This window comes from Geotrypetes seraphini, chromosome 2 (assembly GCF_902459505.1).
Source record: "Geotrypetes seraphini chromosome 2, aGeoSer1.1, whole genome shotgun sequence".
In the NCBI taxonomy this organism is placed as follows: Eukaryota; Metazoa; Chordata; class Amphibia; order Gymnophiona; family Dermophiidae; genus Geotrypetes; species Geotrypetes seraphini.
The window spans coordinates 206383651-206398735 of record NC_047085.1 but is presented as its reverse complement, the minus strand read 5'-3'; the positions used below and the strand labels follow the sequence as shown (position 1 = coordinate 206398735).

General features: G+C 44.0%; 1 protein-coding gene across 12 annotated transcripts in view; it reads left to right on the top strand.

The window, feature by feature from the left end:
* FARS2 (phenylalanyl-tRNA synthetase 2, mitochondrial) overlaps positions 1–15085 on the top strand; it is a 732018-nt gene that overhangs the window by 398626 nt on the left and 318307 nt on the right. For 8 of the 12 annotated variants that reach the window (XM_033934766.1, XM_033934764.1, XM_033934768.1 and 5 more), the window contains one exon: positions 10420–10530. The exons of the other annotated variants lie outside the window; for them this stretch is intronic. In XM_033934766.1, coding sequence (XP_033790657.1) covers positions 10420–10530 — 111 coding nt within the window. The remainder of the gene's footprint in view (positions 1–10419; positions 10531–15085) is intronic. 12 annotated transcript variants of the gene reach the window in all.

Genomic DNA, 15085 nt, shown 5'->3' with positions numbered 1-15085 from the left:
CATTTGAGTCGCTCTTCTCTGGACCCTTTCGAGTAGTACTGTGTCCTTCATGTACAGCGACCAGTGCCGCACTCAGTATTCCAGGTGAGGGCGTACCATGGCCCGGTACAGCGGCATGATAACCTTCTCCGATCTGTTTAGCACACGCTAATATTTAGCACAGGCTAAAAAGCATAACGCGCCTTAGTAAAAGAGGGTGTATATATATATATATATATATGAAAAATATATGGAAAATGGAATTGAATCGAATGGAAAAAATGGTGTTACAATTAGTACTATTAGGGGGGCAGGATTAGAGAATGACACGGGGAAAAAATCTGTCCCCGTCACCGCCCCGTCCCCGGCCCACCATCCTCTGCACCGCCCCGTCACCGCCATTCCATTCACCGCCCCGTCACCGTCACTGCCATCCCTTTCACCGCCCCGTCACCGCCACTGCCATCCCATTCACCGCCCCGTCACCGTCCCCGCAGCATCCATATAAGCCTTAGTACTCTAATATTTAGCGTATTCCATTCTTATAAATCAAAGTTCCTGCTGCTGAACTAGAGAAAGAGATGTTCAGCTGGCAGGGCTTTGTTTATAAATTTTTATTAACACAACTAATATACCACCATAATGTTTCCGACAGAGGACAAGTATGCAATAAATGCATTTTGCTGTTTCAATGCCAGTGCTCAGCAGAACAACAGACAGCAATATGGACATTCACCTTACTTAATATTTTTTTAATATATAAAAATAGGCAAAATTAGTTGCTGTTTTATCATTATATTTTCTTGCCATTATAGTATTCTTCATTGATCATTTTTCTTTTTAAATTCAAAACAAATTCAACCTATCTTGTGTCCCAGCATGAATTCATGTTTCACTCAATTGGCTGTTTCAAGGGAATTAACCCTCCAACTTCCATTTGCAAAAATACCCAATGTTGTTCCTTCTATGAGCAATATTTAAATTATGAGGAACAACATTGGGTATTTTTGCTGAATTGTGTGACACCATTTGGGCTGAACATGAAGATTGAAAATGCCTGGTTAGCCCTAGACAGATGATTTGAACAGCCAGGAGCCTGTCCTGGCCATTTAAATCATTTTGAATATCTAGTCCAATGATAACAGAATTAGGGTGATTATAGAAACATAGAACTTTGTTGATCACTAAAAACAGTGGAGACTAAGGGTCTATCAAGCTCAGCATCCTGTCTTTGACACTGGCCAGTCTTGGTCTTTGGAACTGCCCATTGTGTCAGAAGCAATAGGGATTAAGTGACTTGCCCAGGGTCACAAGGAGTGTAGTGTAGCTCTAACCACTGGATTTAGAAGTTGGCTTCTTTTGGGATCTTTAACTCATCATCGCTAGGACTCGAATCTGAGTCCGTGGCACCTAACATAGAATGGAATTAGTATGGCAAAGTAATGAAGAATGGTCCAGCAGCCCCCACCCTCCCTCCACCTCACCTTATATTCGTTCCGAGTTTGCCGGCTTCCTTTTTCCCTAGCCGCACGCGTTCAAAAAGCCGTGCATTTAGCCAGCTCCCTCCCTCCACCTCACCTTAAATTTCGAGTTTTCCGGCTTCCTTTTTTCCGAGCCGCACGTGTTCAAAAATCCGTGCACGCGCGGCTGCGCGAGTCAATCAAACTTCTCCTCTCCTGCAACTTCCTGTTTCCGGTTGCGTCAGAGGAGAAGATTGATTGACTCGCGCAGCCGCGCGTGCACGGATTTTTGAACACGTGCGGCTCGGAAAAAAGGAAGCCGGAAAACTCGAAATTTAAGGTGAGGTGGAGGGAGGGAGCTGGCTAAATGCTACGGGCGGGCGGGCGGTGGCTGCGGGGACCGCGCGATCCTTGATACCTCACTGCGGAGACAAGACCATTCACCGCCCCGCGGGCGGTGAATGGCCTTGTCCCCGTCGCCGCAGCGACTGCTAGTTTTCTTCCCCGTTTTCGGCGGGTGACCCGCGGCTAAAATGCGGTGGCCGCGGGTAAACCGCCACCGTGTCATTCTCTAGGCAGGATCTGTGGTGGAGATGGGCGAGGTCTAGCCCATGACTTAGCCCAGTGTTCTTCAACTGCCAGTCCGCGGACCGGTGCTGGTCCACAAAATAATTATTTTATTTCTGCCGGTCCATAGGTGTCAAAAGGTTGAACACTGATCTAGACAACATTTCTGATTTCCCAGTACATGGGAATCGGATAGTCAAATTCATGTGTTTACGTGGTATGACTTCAGGCCCCATCAGTCCAAACATACTTATAATACATAAGTTTAAATTATATATAATCAATAAACTTTTTATAAAACTAATTTGTTTCTCTTTTTATTAATGTGTATTTACTTTAAAAAAAAATTTACAGTCAAACCTCGGTTTACGAGTGCACCGGTTTGCGAGTGTTTTGCTAACCGGCATCGCCCCCTCACAAACGCCCCCTACCATGCGAACTGGCATCTCCCGCCCGCCCAGACTGAAAGCTTACCCCCCAATGTGGCACCGGCACGCAGCACCAACCCACAGGAGGTGCCGGTGCCCGAACATCATGCCTCTCCTCCGACTGGGCCTTGAGCATCTGCGCATGCTCAAGGCTTTCTGACTCCCGCCTCTCTCCGAGATTGTCAATGAAGACTCTCCTTTAACAGGTAATGTTACCCTAGGGGCTTTTGGTGGGACAGCAGAGTAAACTGACACTTTCTGGCATTGTGGACATGATAGTCAGTAATTTTGCACATTCTTAGAAATGCCTGGTCAATAGAACCTTTCCTGTATTTCACTAAATGTATTGCTCACCCCTGTATGCTCAGCTGGTGGATGATCATAAGTAGGCTTAACATTGTTTGGCCAAAAGCCACAAGATATTTCCAACTGGATTTTAAAATCTTCCCTTTCTGGATCAGGATCACCTGATATAGCAGCCCTTTTTTCCCCCTCTAAACCAAGGGAAGTTACTCTGGAACTATTGGTAGGCACCTAAGAAGGCATATTTTAGGGAAGAGTCTGCTAGTTGCTCCTGTGGAGAGGAAGGAAATTTTTGTAAGACTTCTTCAATAGCTAGGGCATCTGCTTGTCTCTCTTTAAGCCTTCCTCTTTTTCAGAGAGAAAAATCTCCCTCAAGGTCTTCTTACAAGTCCTTTTACTAAGGTGCCATAGCCAATTTAGCGCATGCTAAAAATTTGGTGCATACTAAAAATTAGCATGTGCTAAATGCTAACGCGTCCATAGGATATAATGGACGTGTTGGCGTTTAATGAGTGCAAAAATGGCTAGCGCACCTTAGTAAAAGGAACCCTTAGTTTCTTTATCTTAGCTCCCTGTTTGAGACCTTGAAATCTCTAATCTGTTGGCCTCCTTTAAACATTGATAGGCCTACCCAGTTTTTCCCCAGAATCTATTCATAAGGCACATGAGCCAATTCAGCTACATTTAATCTATATTTATGATCCTGACATTTCAATTTTAACTTTTGTAGAGGGTAGTAGGTGGAGGTGCTATGAGTGTAGAAAATTTTTATACTACCCTCATACATCTACTCTCCTCTTCCTTTAATCGTGCCTTGCTATTTTACCATATGTTCAAACCATCATTGATTGTTTAACCCTGAGTCCCAGCAAGGCTCTGTTTTTACTTCCTATATAAAAGGGGGTAGGGGGTTCCTCCGCTGTCTTCCTGACTCCTACTATATAGGTCTCTCTTTGTAAATGTTCTTTCTCCATTTAAAGCATCTCTTTTCTTTGGGGTTCTCTTTCTGCTATTTATGCTTTATTCCGGGGGAAAGATCCCTCTTCTTTCCTCATATGTTTTACTCTGTCCTTGGCCCATCTCAGCCCTGGCTACCTGAAATATCATAGTAAGGTTCTTCCCTTCTCCCAAAAGTTTGGACTTAGGGCTAGAGCTTATAAACAATGAAGGTGGCGGCACAATGCGCAGCGGCCTCAAAGAAGGCGAATAGAATGCTGGGCATTATCAAAAAAGGTATCACTACCAGAATGAAGGAAGTTATCCTGCCACTGTATCGGGCGATGGTGCGCCCGCATCTGGAGTACTGCGTTCAATACTGGTCGCAATACCTTAAGAAGGATATGGCGATACTCGAGAGGGTCCAGAGAAGAGCAACAAGGATGATAAAAGGCATGGAAAACCTTTCATATGCTGAAAGGCTAGAGAAGCTGGGGCTCTTTTCCCTGGAAAAGCGGAGACTTAGAGGGGACATTGTAGAAACTTATAAGATCATGAAGGGTATGGAGAAGGTAGAGAGGGACAGATTCTTCAGACTAGCGGGGGAAACAAAAAACAAGAGGGCATTCGCAAAAATTGAAACGAGACAGATTCAAAACAAATGCTAGGAAGTTCTTCTTCACTTAGAGGGTGGTGGACTCCTGGAATGTGCTTACAGAGGAGGTGGTAGGGCAGAGTACGATTTTGGGTTTCAAAATGGTATTGGATGATTTCCTGAAGGAAAAGGGGATTGAAGGGTATAGTTAGAGGATTACCTACAGGATATTAAATGATTAGGGAATAGAATGTTTTAGGTATAAGATCACTTACAGGTCGTGAACCTGGGGGGGCCTCCGCGGGAGCGGACTGCTGGGCATGATGGACCCTTGGTCTGACTCGCCAGAGGCCATGCTTATGTTCTTATGTTCTCAGATATCATAGTAGCTTGCTCTATTGAATTAAGCCATTCACAGGTTTCAGACTTCAGGTTTCAGTTTATTTTTGATATACCATAAATAATATACAATATGGGGCTCATAATCAAAACAGAATACGTCTAAAAACTGGCCTAAATCGGCACTTGGACGATCAGTAACACAAGTCGTCCAAGTGCCGATAATTGAACCGGGTTTTAGACGTATTTAAAAACGACTTAGGCCTTCACAGTGCTGCTGAACGACCAGAGCTAAAAGAGGCGTTTCAGGAGGAATGTCGAGGGCGGGATTTGGGCGGGACATGGGCCGTCTTAGACTTAGTCGTACTGCATGTATAACCAAAAGTTATACAACACTGCCTAGACGGAACATGGATGTTGTGACTTAGGCCTTCTAAAACCAGGTCTAAGTCTACAGAAGGTATGCAAAGTAGCCAGATAAGCACTGCAGATACAAAGTACAGACTGACACACACTACCCCGGTGATCACTGACCCCACCCCTGCCCCCATGAAAATCATAATAACAACTTTACATATCTGCCTCCAGAACATCAGCATCTGGCAGCCTGGCATAGGAAAGCCTAGTAGAGCTGCATAGAGGTGGCTTAAGTGGTCTTGGGATTGGGTAAGTGAACCATGGAGAGGAGGACCCAGGCCCATAAGCCATTCTAATCACGGTATTCACCCCCCAAAAAAACCCCAAACCCTTTTGTACTGCCATATAAGTGGCTCTTGCAGCCATAAGGGCTATTGGGGTGATAGATAGGTGGGTCTAATAGGTTCTGGGGGTGTTTTGTGGGGCTCACCATGACTTATAAGGGAGCTGTAGTGAGATGTTTATGTGGGACCCTTTTTGTGAAGTTCACAGCAGTGCCCTGGAAGGTACCCCACTACTCTGGTGCCATGTCTGGGTGTCCAATCCATCACTTTTCTGGCCCACCTGCCTTCCCACCTGCACATTGCGTATGATCACGCACAACGTCGATGATTGATGTTGTGCGTGATCATACACAACATGTAGGTGGGACAGCACTCGGCTGTGTAGGCTCAGATAGGGTCTCTCCAACATGCGGAAGGCACCCGGCGTGGAAGGCTGGCCGGCGGACGGAAGAGGAATCCCCCTGAAACGGCGCTTTCTGCAGCTGTAAGTGCTCGTTTATCAGAGCAGTGCTCGATTTGCGAGAGAAAAGTTTGCTGAGTGTTTTGCTCGTCTTGCAAAACACTTGCAAACCGCGTTACTCGCAAACCGAGGTTCCACTTTATTTTATGATTGCGGCCCTAAAGGTCCAAGACTTTGGAACTCATTGAAAGGGACATTAAGATTATGTGCAGACTTTAAATCCTTTAAAAAATTGTTAGAGACTTGTCTATTTGTGAGAGTTTTTGTTACCTGATTGTTTTAAACTAGTAGATGACAGAGCAATCCCATGTGAATTAAATATTAGATAAGACTTTTTATTTTGTTGCTGATGTTTTGATACATTTGTAGAGTTTGTTTATCTTTTTATGTGTGTTTCATTTGTTACCCGCTTAGGATATAATCAGAATATAAATTTATAAAATAAATAATAGTCCTTTAGCAGACCTAGCTGGTCTTAAGCTCTGGAATAAAGATCTACAAGTATACACTACTAGACAAGTAGCTATCATATGTAGCCATTGTTCTTTGAGCCAGTTTAATGATTGGGCAACCCTTTCAAAGGAAGTAAGAAAAACCTTTGGATCGTCAATAATCAGTCATTTTCCTTATAATCACTGTCCTAACTCCAATAAGCATTACCAGGTTTCCTGTAGGAACATGTGAAGAGATTTGTTCTTTCTTCACTTGTAGATCATTATTACAACAATTTTTCTTTAGCTATTACAGTAGTTGTTCCTGTAATAAGCTCAACAACAGGTACTATTGCTGTTGCCCAGCTTCCAGGCTTGTTGGAACAGCTTCAGCATTTCCTCTTGCTGTCAGGTGGAGTTGCCCAGCGAATCAGTGCAAAACTTTGAGCTCCATACTGTTCCAAACATCTCCCAACACCAATGTGGCTGTCACAGATTTTGCCAGGCTAGGTATGCTGGGGGACTTTAGTGTTTGAGTGAGGGTAAGCCTGCTTCTCCACAGCGATATGGGATTGTGTATGTTGGCGAGATTCTACTACTGACACCATTTATCACAACTAGGCCACTATCTGGTTGTGGGAAATTCACACCTTAGGGATTCTGTAGTAAGGCCTTTCTGGCTTTCTCTCTTTCTCTTTCAGCCATCACAAGTATCCAGCAGCTTTAAACAATCTCCTTTATTTCATCAAAAAGTATTTTAACAATCTTGAAGTTTAAATCCAACTTAGAAAAGTGCATGCTTTGAATGGAGAGGCACAGAGGGGCAAAATCAAAAAAATCATCTAAATCCCTTTTTGGCCTAAGTCCCTAAACGTTCAACCCAGAAGCAGGGAAAGTGTCCATAACCAAAACAAACGTCCATGTTTTGATTATGGCCTTCCTCTGCCTAAACGCCCAATCTCCACTATGTCTAAAAGTACACCCACAGCACGTCTACACTTTTTAGCCATAATGAAACAAAAACACGCCTAGGCCAAAAACGTCCAACAGAAGGGCTTTTAGGCGAAGGAGGAGCCAGTCCTTCGCCTAACAGCTGGATTCTGTAACCGGTGTATGTCAAAAACAACACCGGTTACAGAATCCCCCCCCCCAATGATCCAGGCAGGAAGGTGCCCAAACCCTCCTGCCATATTAAATCGCGAACCCCCCTCCGACAACATCGGGGCAAGAGGGATCTCAAGCCCTCTTGCCCCCCGACGCCCCGACTCCATCGGGGCAAGAGGGAGCTCAAGCCCTCTTGCCCTAGCCAACCGCGGCACCCCCGACATATCGGGGCAAGAGGGAGCCCAAGCCCTCTTGCCCCCCCCCCGACTTCATTGGGGCAAGAGGGAGCTCAAGCCCTCTTGCCCCAGCCAACCGTGGCCCAAGCCCTCTTGCCCCGCCGATCGTGCCCCCCCCGACTCATTCTGGCCAGGAGGGATCCCAGGCCTTCCTGCCCTCAACGAACCCCCCTCCCCCCAACGTCCGCCCCCCCAAACTCCCGATTGGCCCCCCTCCCAGCCGACCCGCGACCCCCCTACCGACCCCACGACCCCCCCTTCCCCGTACCTTTAGGTAAGTTGGCCGACGAATGGGGTCGGATTGGCCCAGCCTAACCAAAGCCCCGCCTACTGGTGGGGCCTAAGGCGCCTGGGCCAATCAGAAAAGGCCCAGGAGCCTTAGGTCCCACCTGTGGGTGGGGCCTTAGGCACATGGCCCGGGTTGGACCCATGTGCCTAAGGCCCTGCCCACAGGCGGGACCTAAGGCTCCCGGGCCTGGGATCCCTCCTGCCCGTAGCCCATAATGTAGTGGGGGGTGGGGGTAGAGGATCGGCTGGACCAGGAGGGCTTGGGCTCCTTCCTGGCCAGAACGAGTCGGGGGGGGGCACGATCGGCGGGGCAAGAGGGCTTGGGCTCCCTCTTGCCCCGATGGAGTCGGGGAGTCAAGGGGGCAAGAGGGCTTGGGCTCCCTCTTGCCCCGATATGTCGGGGGTGCCGCAGTTGGCTGGGGCAAGAGGGCTTGAGCTCCCTCTTGCCCCGATGGAGTCAGGGAGTCGGGAGGGCAAGGGGGCTTGGGCTCCCTCTTGCCCCGATATGTCGGGGGTGCCGTGGTTGGCTGGGGCAAGAGGGCTTGAGCTCCCTCTTGGTCCGATGTTGTGTGGGGAAGGGGGGGAGTGATGCATCGCGGCAGGAAAGATGCCTCATCTTCCCTACTGCGATGCCATCACTCCTCTACCTGAACTGCCATGGGTCGCGGCAGTTCGGGTAGAAGAGTGATGGCATCGCGGTAGGGGAGATGAGGCATCTCTCCTGCCGCGATGGTTAGGTTGCCGGGCCGCTGAACTGATGGCGCCAACGGCCATCAGCTCAGCGGCCCATTTTTCGGCACTTAGACCTGGTTTTATTTCGTCTAAGTGAAAAAGGTCTAAGTGCCGACTAAACTGTATTGGTTATACCTGTTGTACGCCTAGGTGTAGGTCGGCCCACCTCCCACCCACTGCCCGCCCTTTCCCCTCCTGTAAACACACCTCTTTTCTCTCTGCGTTTAGAGGCAGGGGAAAGGCCTAAGTTGGTTTTAGATACGTCTAAAAACCAGCTTTGGTTATGGGTACTTGGACGATCAGGCTTTTTGATCGTCCAAGTAGCCACTTAGGACACTTTTTAGATGGTTGTTTTTTTTATTATTACCCCCACAATGTATAGAGATGAGAGCTGTCAAGTTACACAGTTCAAGGAGAGAAAATTTGAGCCAGTCCTGGATTTATTTATTTAAAACTTTTTTTATACTGTTTACAAAAAAACTAAACGGTTTACATCAATTAAAACATACATAAGATAAAAACAAACCATGCCATAAAATCTACATAATTAAACAATTTTTTCTCTTCAAATGTCACCTAATAAATCACAAGATTACAATAGCAAACATGATTAAACATATTCTTTTCCTCAACTACCTACTAATAGATCACAAAAATGCAATAACAAACAGCTGAATTTTTAACTGTTTCTTAAACTGAAACCGATTACACATCTCCCTCGTTATTCGCGGGGGATAGGGGCAGAGCCGGACCGCGAATAGGGAAATACCGCAAATGTCCTGCTCTGACCCACCCCCACCTCCCTCCTGCCTTCTCCTGGCCTTACCTGGTAGTCTAGTGGGCTTTTGGAGCAGGAGCGATCTTCCTACACTCCTGCCCCGTGCAGATCGTCAATAGGAAATGACTGCTGTGAGTTCCCATAGTCTCTCAAGACTACGGCAGGAACAGAAAGTCATCATTCTAGTGTCTACATAATTTTCCTGTGCTATTGGAATTAATAGCTTTTGATTTTCAGATTGTAAAGATCTATTAGGCTTATAGAGTGCCACAACTTGTTGAAAGTACTATGGTGTTTGATGGTAGATAGTCTGGTGGACCACCGCAGTGGGCTGAGAATCAGGAAACATGGACAAGTCTGCCTTTGATAAAAAAAACAGGGATTTCAAGGATGGACTGACTGAAACAGTGAGATTTAAGGGCAATGTGTCCAACATATAAATTTATAAGGTTTTACATGTGAAAAAAGGTTCACAAATGGAACCTTTTACCTACAGTGGAGCTTTTAAACTCTCAGAAACCTTTAAGACAAATTTTCTCCACAGACGGTTTTAAAAACAAACGCAGGTTATACAATTACTCAGGTTAAAGTTAACCTTATGGGTTAAACCTCAGAGGGATTCCAATTAACAGCGGTCAGTCTTGAAGACAGAGCTGCAGTAGCAATCTCTCTACATTTACTCCCTCCTTTAATTTGTAGAAAAAAACTGACAATAACCTGAAACCGTTCCTTATATTACAATTTCTATAAATTCCCCTTGATGTTAGTTTCTTTTTTAAAAAAATACATCCTTTAAAAAATATATTTTTATTAAATTTTGAAGCACCCGGACCCAAAGGTTTTCCCCAGGCCATCCTCCCATTGCCGGGCCAATTCTGAGCTTCCGTGCATGCGCGTACCATGACATCATTGCGCGTGCATACACGATGATGTCATGTGCATGTGCGGACACCACCAAATGTGGCCCCAAGCTCAGGCAGAGTCGGAGCAACTCTTGCTGCCCTCCTCTGCTCAAAACGAACCTCAAACAGCTTAGAATACTTTCTTTCGGCTCTTCCTGGTCCTATTTTTTTTCCCTCCAGCATCCCAGAATGTCTGCATAGGGAGTGGATCCAGTACGATCGCCAGATTCACTGCTGGACCCACAAATGGGTCTGGAACTTCACCCAGGACTCTGCAGATAACTCTCCCAGGTAAAATTATTTAAATTTAATTTTTTAACCACTAGTTACACTAAAACTACAAAATACATCAAATGATTACCACAGTTTTTCAATGAGTGCAAGGAGGCTGTGCTATTAATGGGATGCCATAGTTTGGAGATGTGTGCTGCAAGCCTAAAGTGAACCACACTCCAGAACAAGACATATATGTTCTTTATTATTATGTTGTTTTATTTCCAAATTATTATATAATATTGGGATTTGTTTTATATTTTGCTTATGTTTACTTTAATTCATTTTGGTTTTTATTTTAGAAACATCTCCATGTGGAAATAGAAATTTTTACATGTTTCCATTATCATAAATGCATTTTGGAATGGGGACTATTTGAACGGGTGCTCACCACGTTTACTTTGCCAGAGGCTTGGTAGAGGTGGATTTGGGGGTGTGTGGATTCCCCATCTTTGTTATTCATACACACTACTAAACTGATTTTTTTTCACTCTCCCAAACTATAGTCACATGGTTCCTCTTGATTTCGCCTTCAGATAACATCACATACACCTGTCATCGTCAGGCATTGTGACTGACCAAGAAATGGAGCAGTATTCCTTCCCATGTTGTAAAAGGGAAAGGAGCACTGATAATATCTGCATAGTCAAAGTGCCATGTTGATACTACCGGATAAAGCAGGTTAAGAGATAAAAATGGTCAATCTCGTTCTCATGCACAGGAGCAGGCGATTCAAGCACGATAGCCAGGAAAACTGATCAAATGGCAATGACTTTAAAACAAGTGAGGAGAGCATGCAGAGATGACTCGTTCAACTCTTTTTAACACCTTTCCACGATTGCATTCACGTGTACGCATAGCAGTGTTGTCTCTGTGTGTCTGACGCAGAGGGGAGAAGCAGAAAATGTTTTATTTAAATGTGAATTGCAGAGCGCATGTTAAATATTTTAACCATCTTGCTCACAACAAACTCTAAAACTGATCTCGAGATCCATGTCACAACGCAACAAAGCTAAATGTATGTGGGCGAAAGAAGTTTTTGTGTTTCACACAAACTCACACAGACACAAACTCTTGCTGTCGCTCAGACACCTACACATTCATACTCTCTTGCTGCGTCTCGGACAAACACCATCTCACATGCTTGTACTTTCTCACACAATTCATCAAAAGCACATCTAAATGTGTACTGATTCTCACAGACATCCTTCTCAGAAGGACTAAATTACAACAATAGCAACAACAATAACAACATAAAATGATTTATCTCGACACACATGATTAAAGCTTCCTTTGACCATAAAAGTGTCAAATATCCATCTTCATCAGTTAAGAAGTTAGTCAGGTACATTGAACGTAATGGATTTTGGCAAAATAATCCCACAGCCATTCAAAGAAATAAATGTTAAGATAAATGTCAGAGACTTTAATTCTATGATTCCCAAGCAATGAAAATTAATGAAATTCAGCTTGTTAGATCTGAAAGATAAAGAGCCCTGTGTGTCTTCATAAGTTGTCATCAAATTCAACTCTTATTGCATAATTAATTAAAAAAATTAAAAGAGAACATTTCTTGTGCAACCTCTTCTTGTCCAGATCAGTCCTAAGAGGATTTAAAAAAATTTTATTTTAAAGAATATATAAATTTTTGTTAATGGATCCAGGTCAAGCAGGCCATTGGCAAAATTAAAATTAAAATTAAACGAGAACATTTCTTGTGCAACCTCTTCTTGTCCAGATCAGTCCTAAGAGGATTTAAAAAAAATTTATTTTAAAGAATATATAAATTTTTGTTAATGGATCCAGGTCAAGCAGGCCATTGGCAAAATAAAAATTAAAATTAAACGAGAACATTTCTTGTGCAACCTCTTCTTGTCCAGATCAGTCCTAAGAGGATTTAAAAAAAATTTATTTTAAAGAATATATAAATTTTTGTTAATGGATCCAGGTCAAGCAGGCCATTGGCAAAATAATCTAAGTGTTCCACTAGCACTTAACAACTTAATCCAAGCCAGAACTAGGGTTCTAAATCAAAAGGTATTGGAAAAATAGTCTTTAAGCATAAAAAATCTTTAAGTATAAAGGACAAATTATAACCACAGCAATAAAAGCATAGAGCAAAACTAATAGCAACTACCAGTCCCTTATTTATCTACTCAAGAGACTTCTCCATCTCTTTCGTTTCTTCACTTTCAGAATTGGTTTCAACCCAGAGTTGATTACTGCTGTAATTTTTCTTCATTACTTGGCTCTTCCTTTGTAATCCTCTCCAGGCTTTCCTCAGGACCAGGGTTCCCCATTATTCTTCTGTTTTTCCGCTATCTCCTCCTTAGAAGCATCCATGCACTGGTTTCCCATTCCAGAACACACTTCCGAGTATCTGCAGAAAACCTATGCAACCCCTACACTTTTCACCATTTCCTTACTCCCTGTGGCACTATGCCTTAGCTACCCCTTACAGAAATGGTACAATAGCCCAATGTTCCCTCTAAGTTGTGCAGAAGTCCTCCAACCACATTGCTGTCTATGCAGGGTGCTACTTAAATATTGTGTTTTCAATCGCTAGAGACACTATTGAAAATGTGATATTGAAAAAGCACCACCAGTGGCATTCCTAGCATATGTGACACCCCCCTCATATAAATGAAAAACATGATTTTTAGTAACAATCCACACATCGCACAAGAGTGTACCTAGGAAAAGGCAGCACCTTACATACTCCAGTGAGCAGTAGCACATAAATGCACCCATTATAAAACTTAACATGCCAGACTAGTATAGATTGATCCTGCATAGTCAATGCTAACAGAGAATCATGTCTTTTGTACACACAGAAAACACCTTCACCCAGTATGAAATATGTAACCACAAACTACCCCCTCCTTTTTACAAGACTGAAGCGCAATTTTTAGCACCAGCCACGATGGTAACAGACCCGGCGCTCATAGAATTCCTATGAGCATCGGAGCTGTTACTGTTGCAGATGTCGCTAGAAATCGTACTATGGTTTTATAAAAGGGGGTGGGGTTAAAATATAAATATTGTATATAGACAAAAGTTAAACTGAACCACCAAGAAGCTGGACTCTGCATACAAATGCAACACCACAGAAACAGTGATGCATGTCCCCTAATATTGTGTAAAATATACAGATAGCAGATGTAAATTTGAAAAAACAGAGAAATAGCAATCATCACTTTACAAATTAACAAATAACCCCCCCCCCCCCTTTTATGAAGCTGAGTTAGGATTTTTTTTATTGCAGGCCATGGCGGTAAAAGCTCAGATGCTTATGAATTCTATGAGCATCAGAACTGTCACTGCTGGGGCCAGTGATAAACATTGCTAACGTGGATTCATAAACCCCCCCCCCCCCACATACACTTTTTTTATGAAGCTTCGTTAGGCTTTTTTATCACTGGCTGTGGCAGTAAAAGCACTGGCGCTCATATAATACCTATGAGTGTTCGAGCTAATATTGCCGCAGCTGGCGATAAAAAAGCCTAATGCGGCTTCATAAAAGGGGGCCAAAGAGGTGGGGGGGGGAATAAAACAAAAATGGAAAATAAGATAATACCATTTTATTGGCCTAATACATTTATCAATTAACTTTCAGAGGCCACAATCTCTTTGCTCAGGTAAGTATAGTATACTGCTGTTATCCTGTCCTGACTTCAGGAATGGGGTTTTGGTCTCTAATTTCCATTTTCTATTTATAAATATTTATCAACACAGCTACAATACTACTTTATCCAAAAGCAAAAAAAAGAATTTTTTTTCTACCTCTGTCTTCTCTGGTCTCTGCTTTCTGCTTTCCTCATGTTCTCATTACTCTCTTCTTCCATCCACTGTTTGCCCTCTCTCTGCCCTTTCTATATGCATCTTCTCTCCTTTTATAACTCTTCCAGAAACTGTCTGCCTCCCCCTTCTATCTCTCCCTTCACCCCCACTGGTCTGGCATTCATCTTCTTCCCTTCCTTCCACTCGTCCAATGGTCTGGCATCTCTCTCCTCTCCTTCCCTTTCCTCTCCCACACTCCCAAGATCTGGCATTTCACTCTCTCCATTCCTCCCCACACCCATTGTCTGGCATTTCACTCTTTCCTCTCCATTGCGTTTCTTTTTCTTCCCTTGTCTTCCTTCTCGATTTATTTTCTGCATGTCTAGATTAAATTCTTACTACCCAGTCTTCAATTTCTCTTTTCACTGTGTCTGCCTACAGCTTGCCACCTCTTTCCCTTACCCCCTCCAGTATTTCACTAACTCTATCCTCTTCTCTCCATCCAGCATGTGCCCTCTTTTTATTTATCTCCTTGGAGGAGTTTTGTCTCGTGGCTACTTGGTCTTCCGAGAGTGCTTTCTCTCAGCATTACTGGTTGAATGTGGGGGGCGCATGCGATAGATGCGTTTAGTGCTTCGGTTGTTGCGGAGGCGGCGTTTGCTTCCCACCCAGATTGAGGATTGCTTTGCTACATCCCATTGGTCTCTGGATTCATCTGCTGCTGTTGCTAGGGAAGGAAAAATTATGTTCTTACTTGTTAATTTTCTTTCCCTTAGACGCAGCAGATGAATCC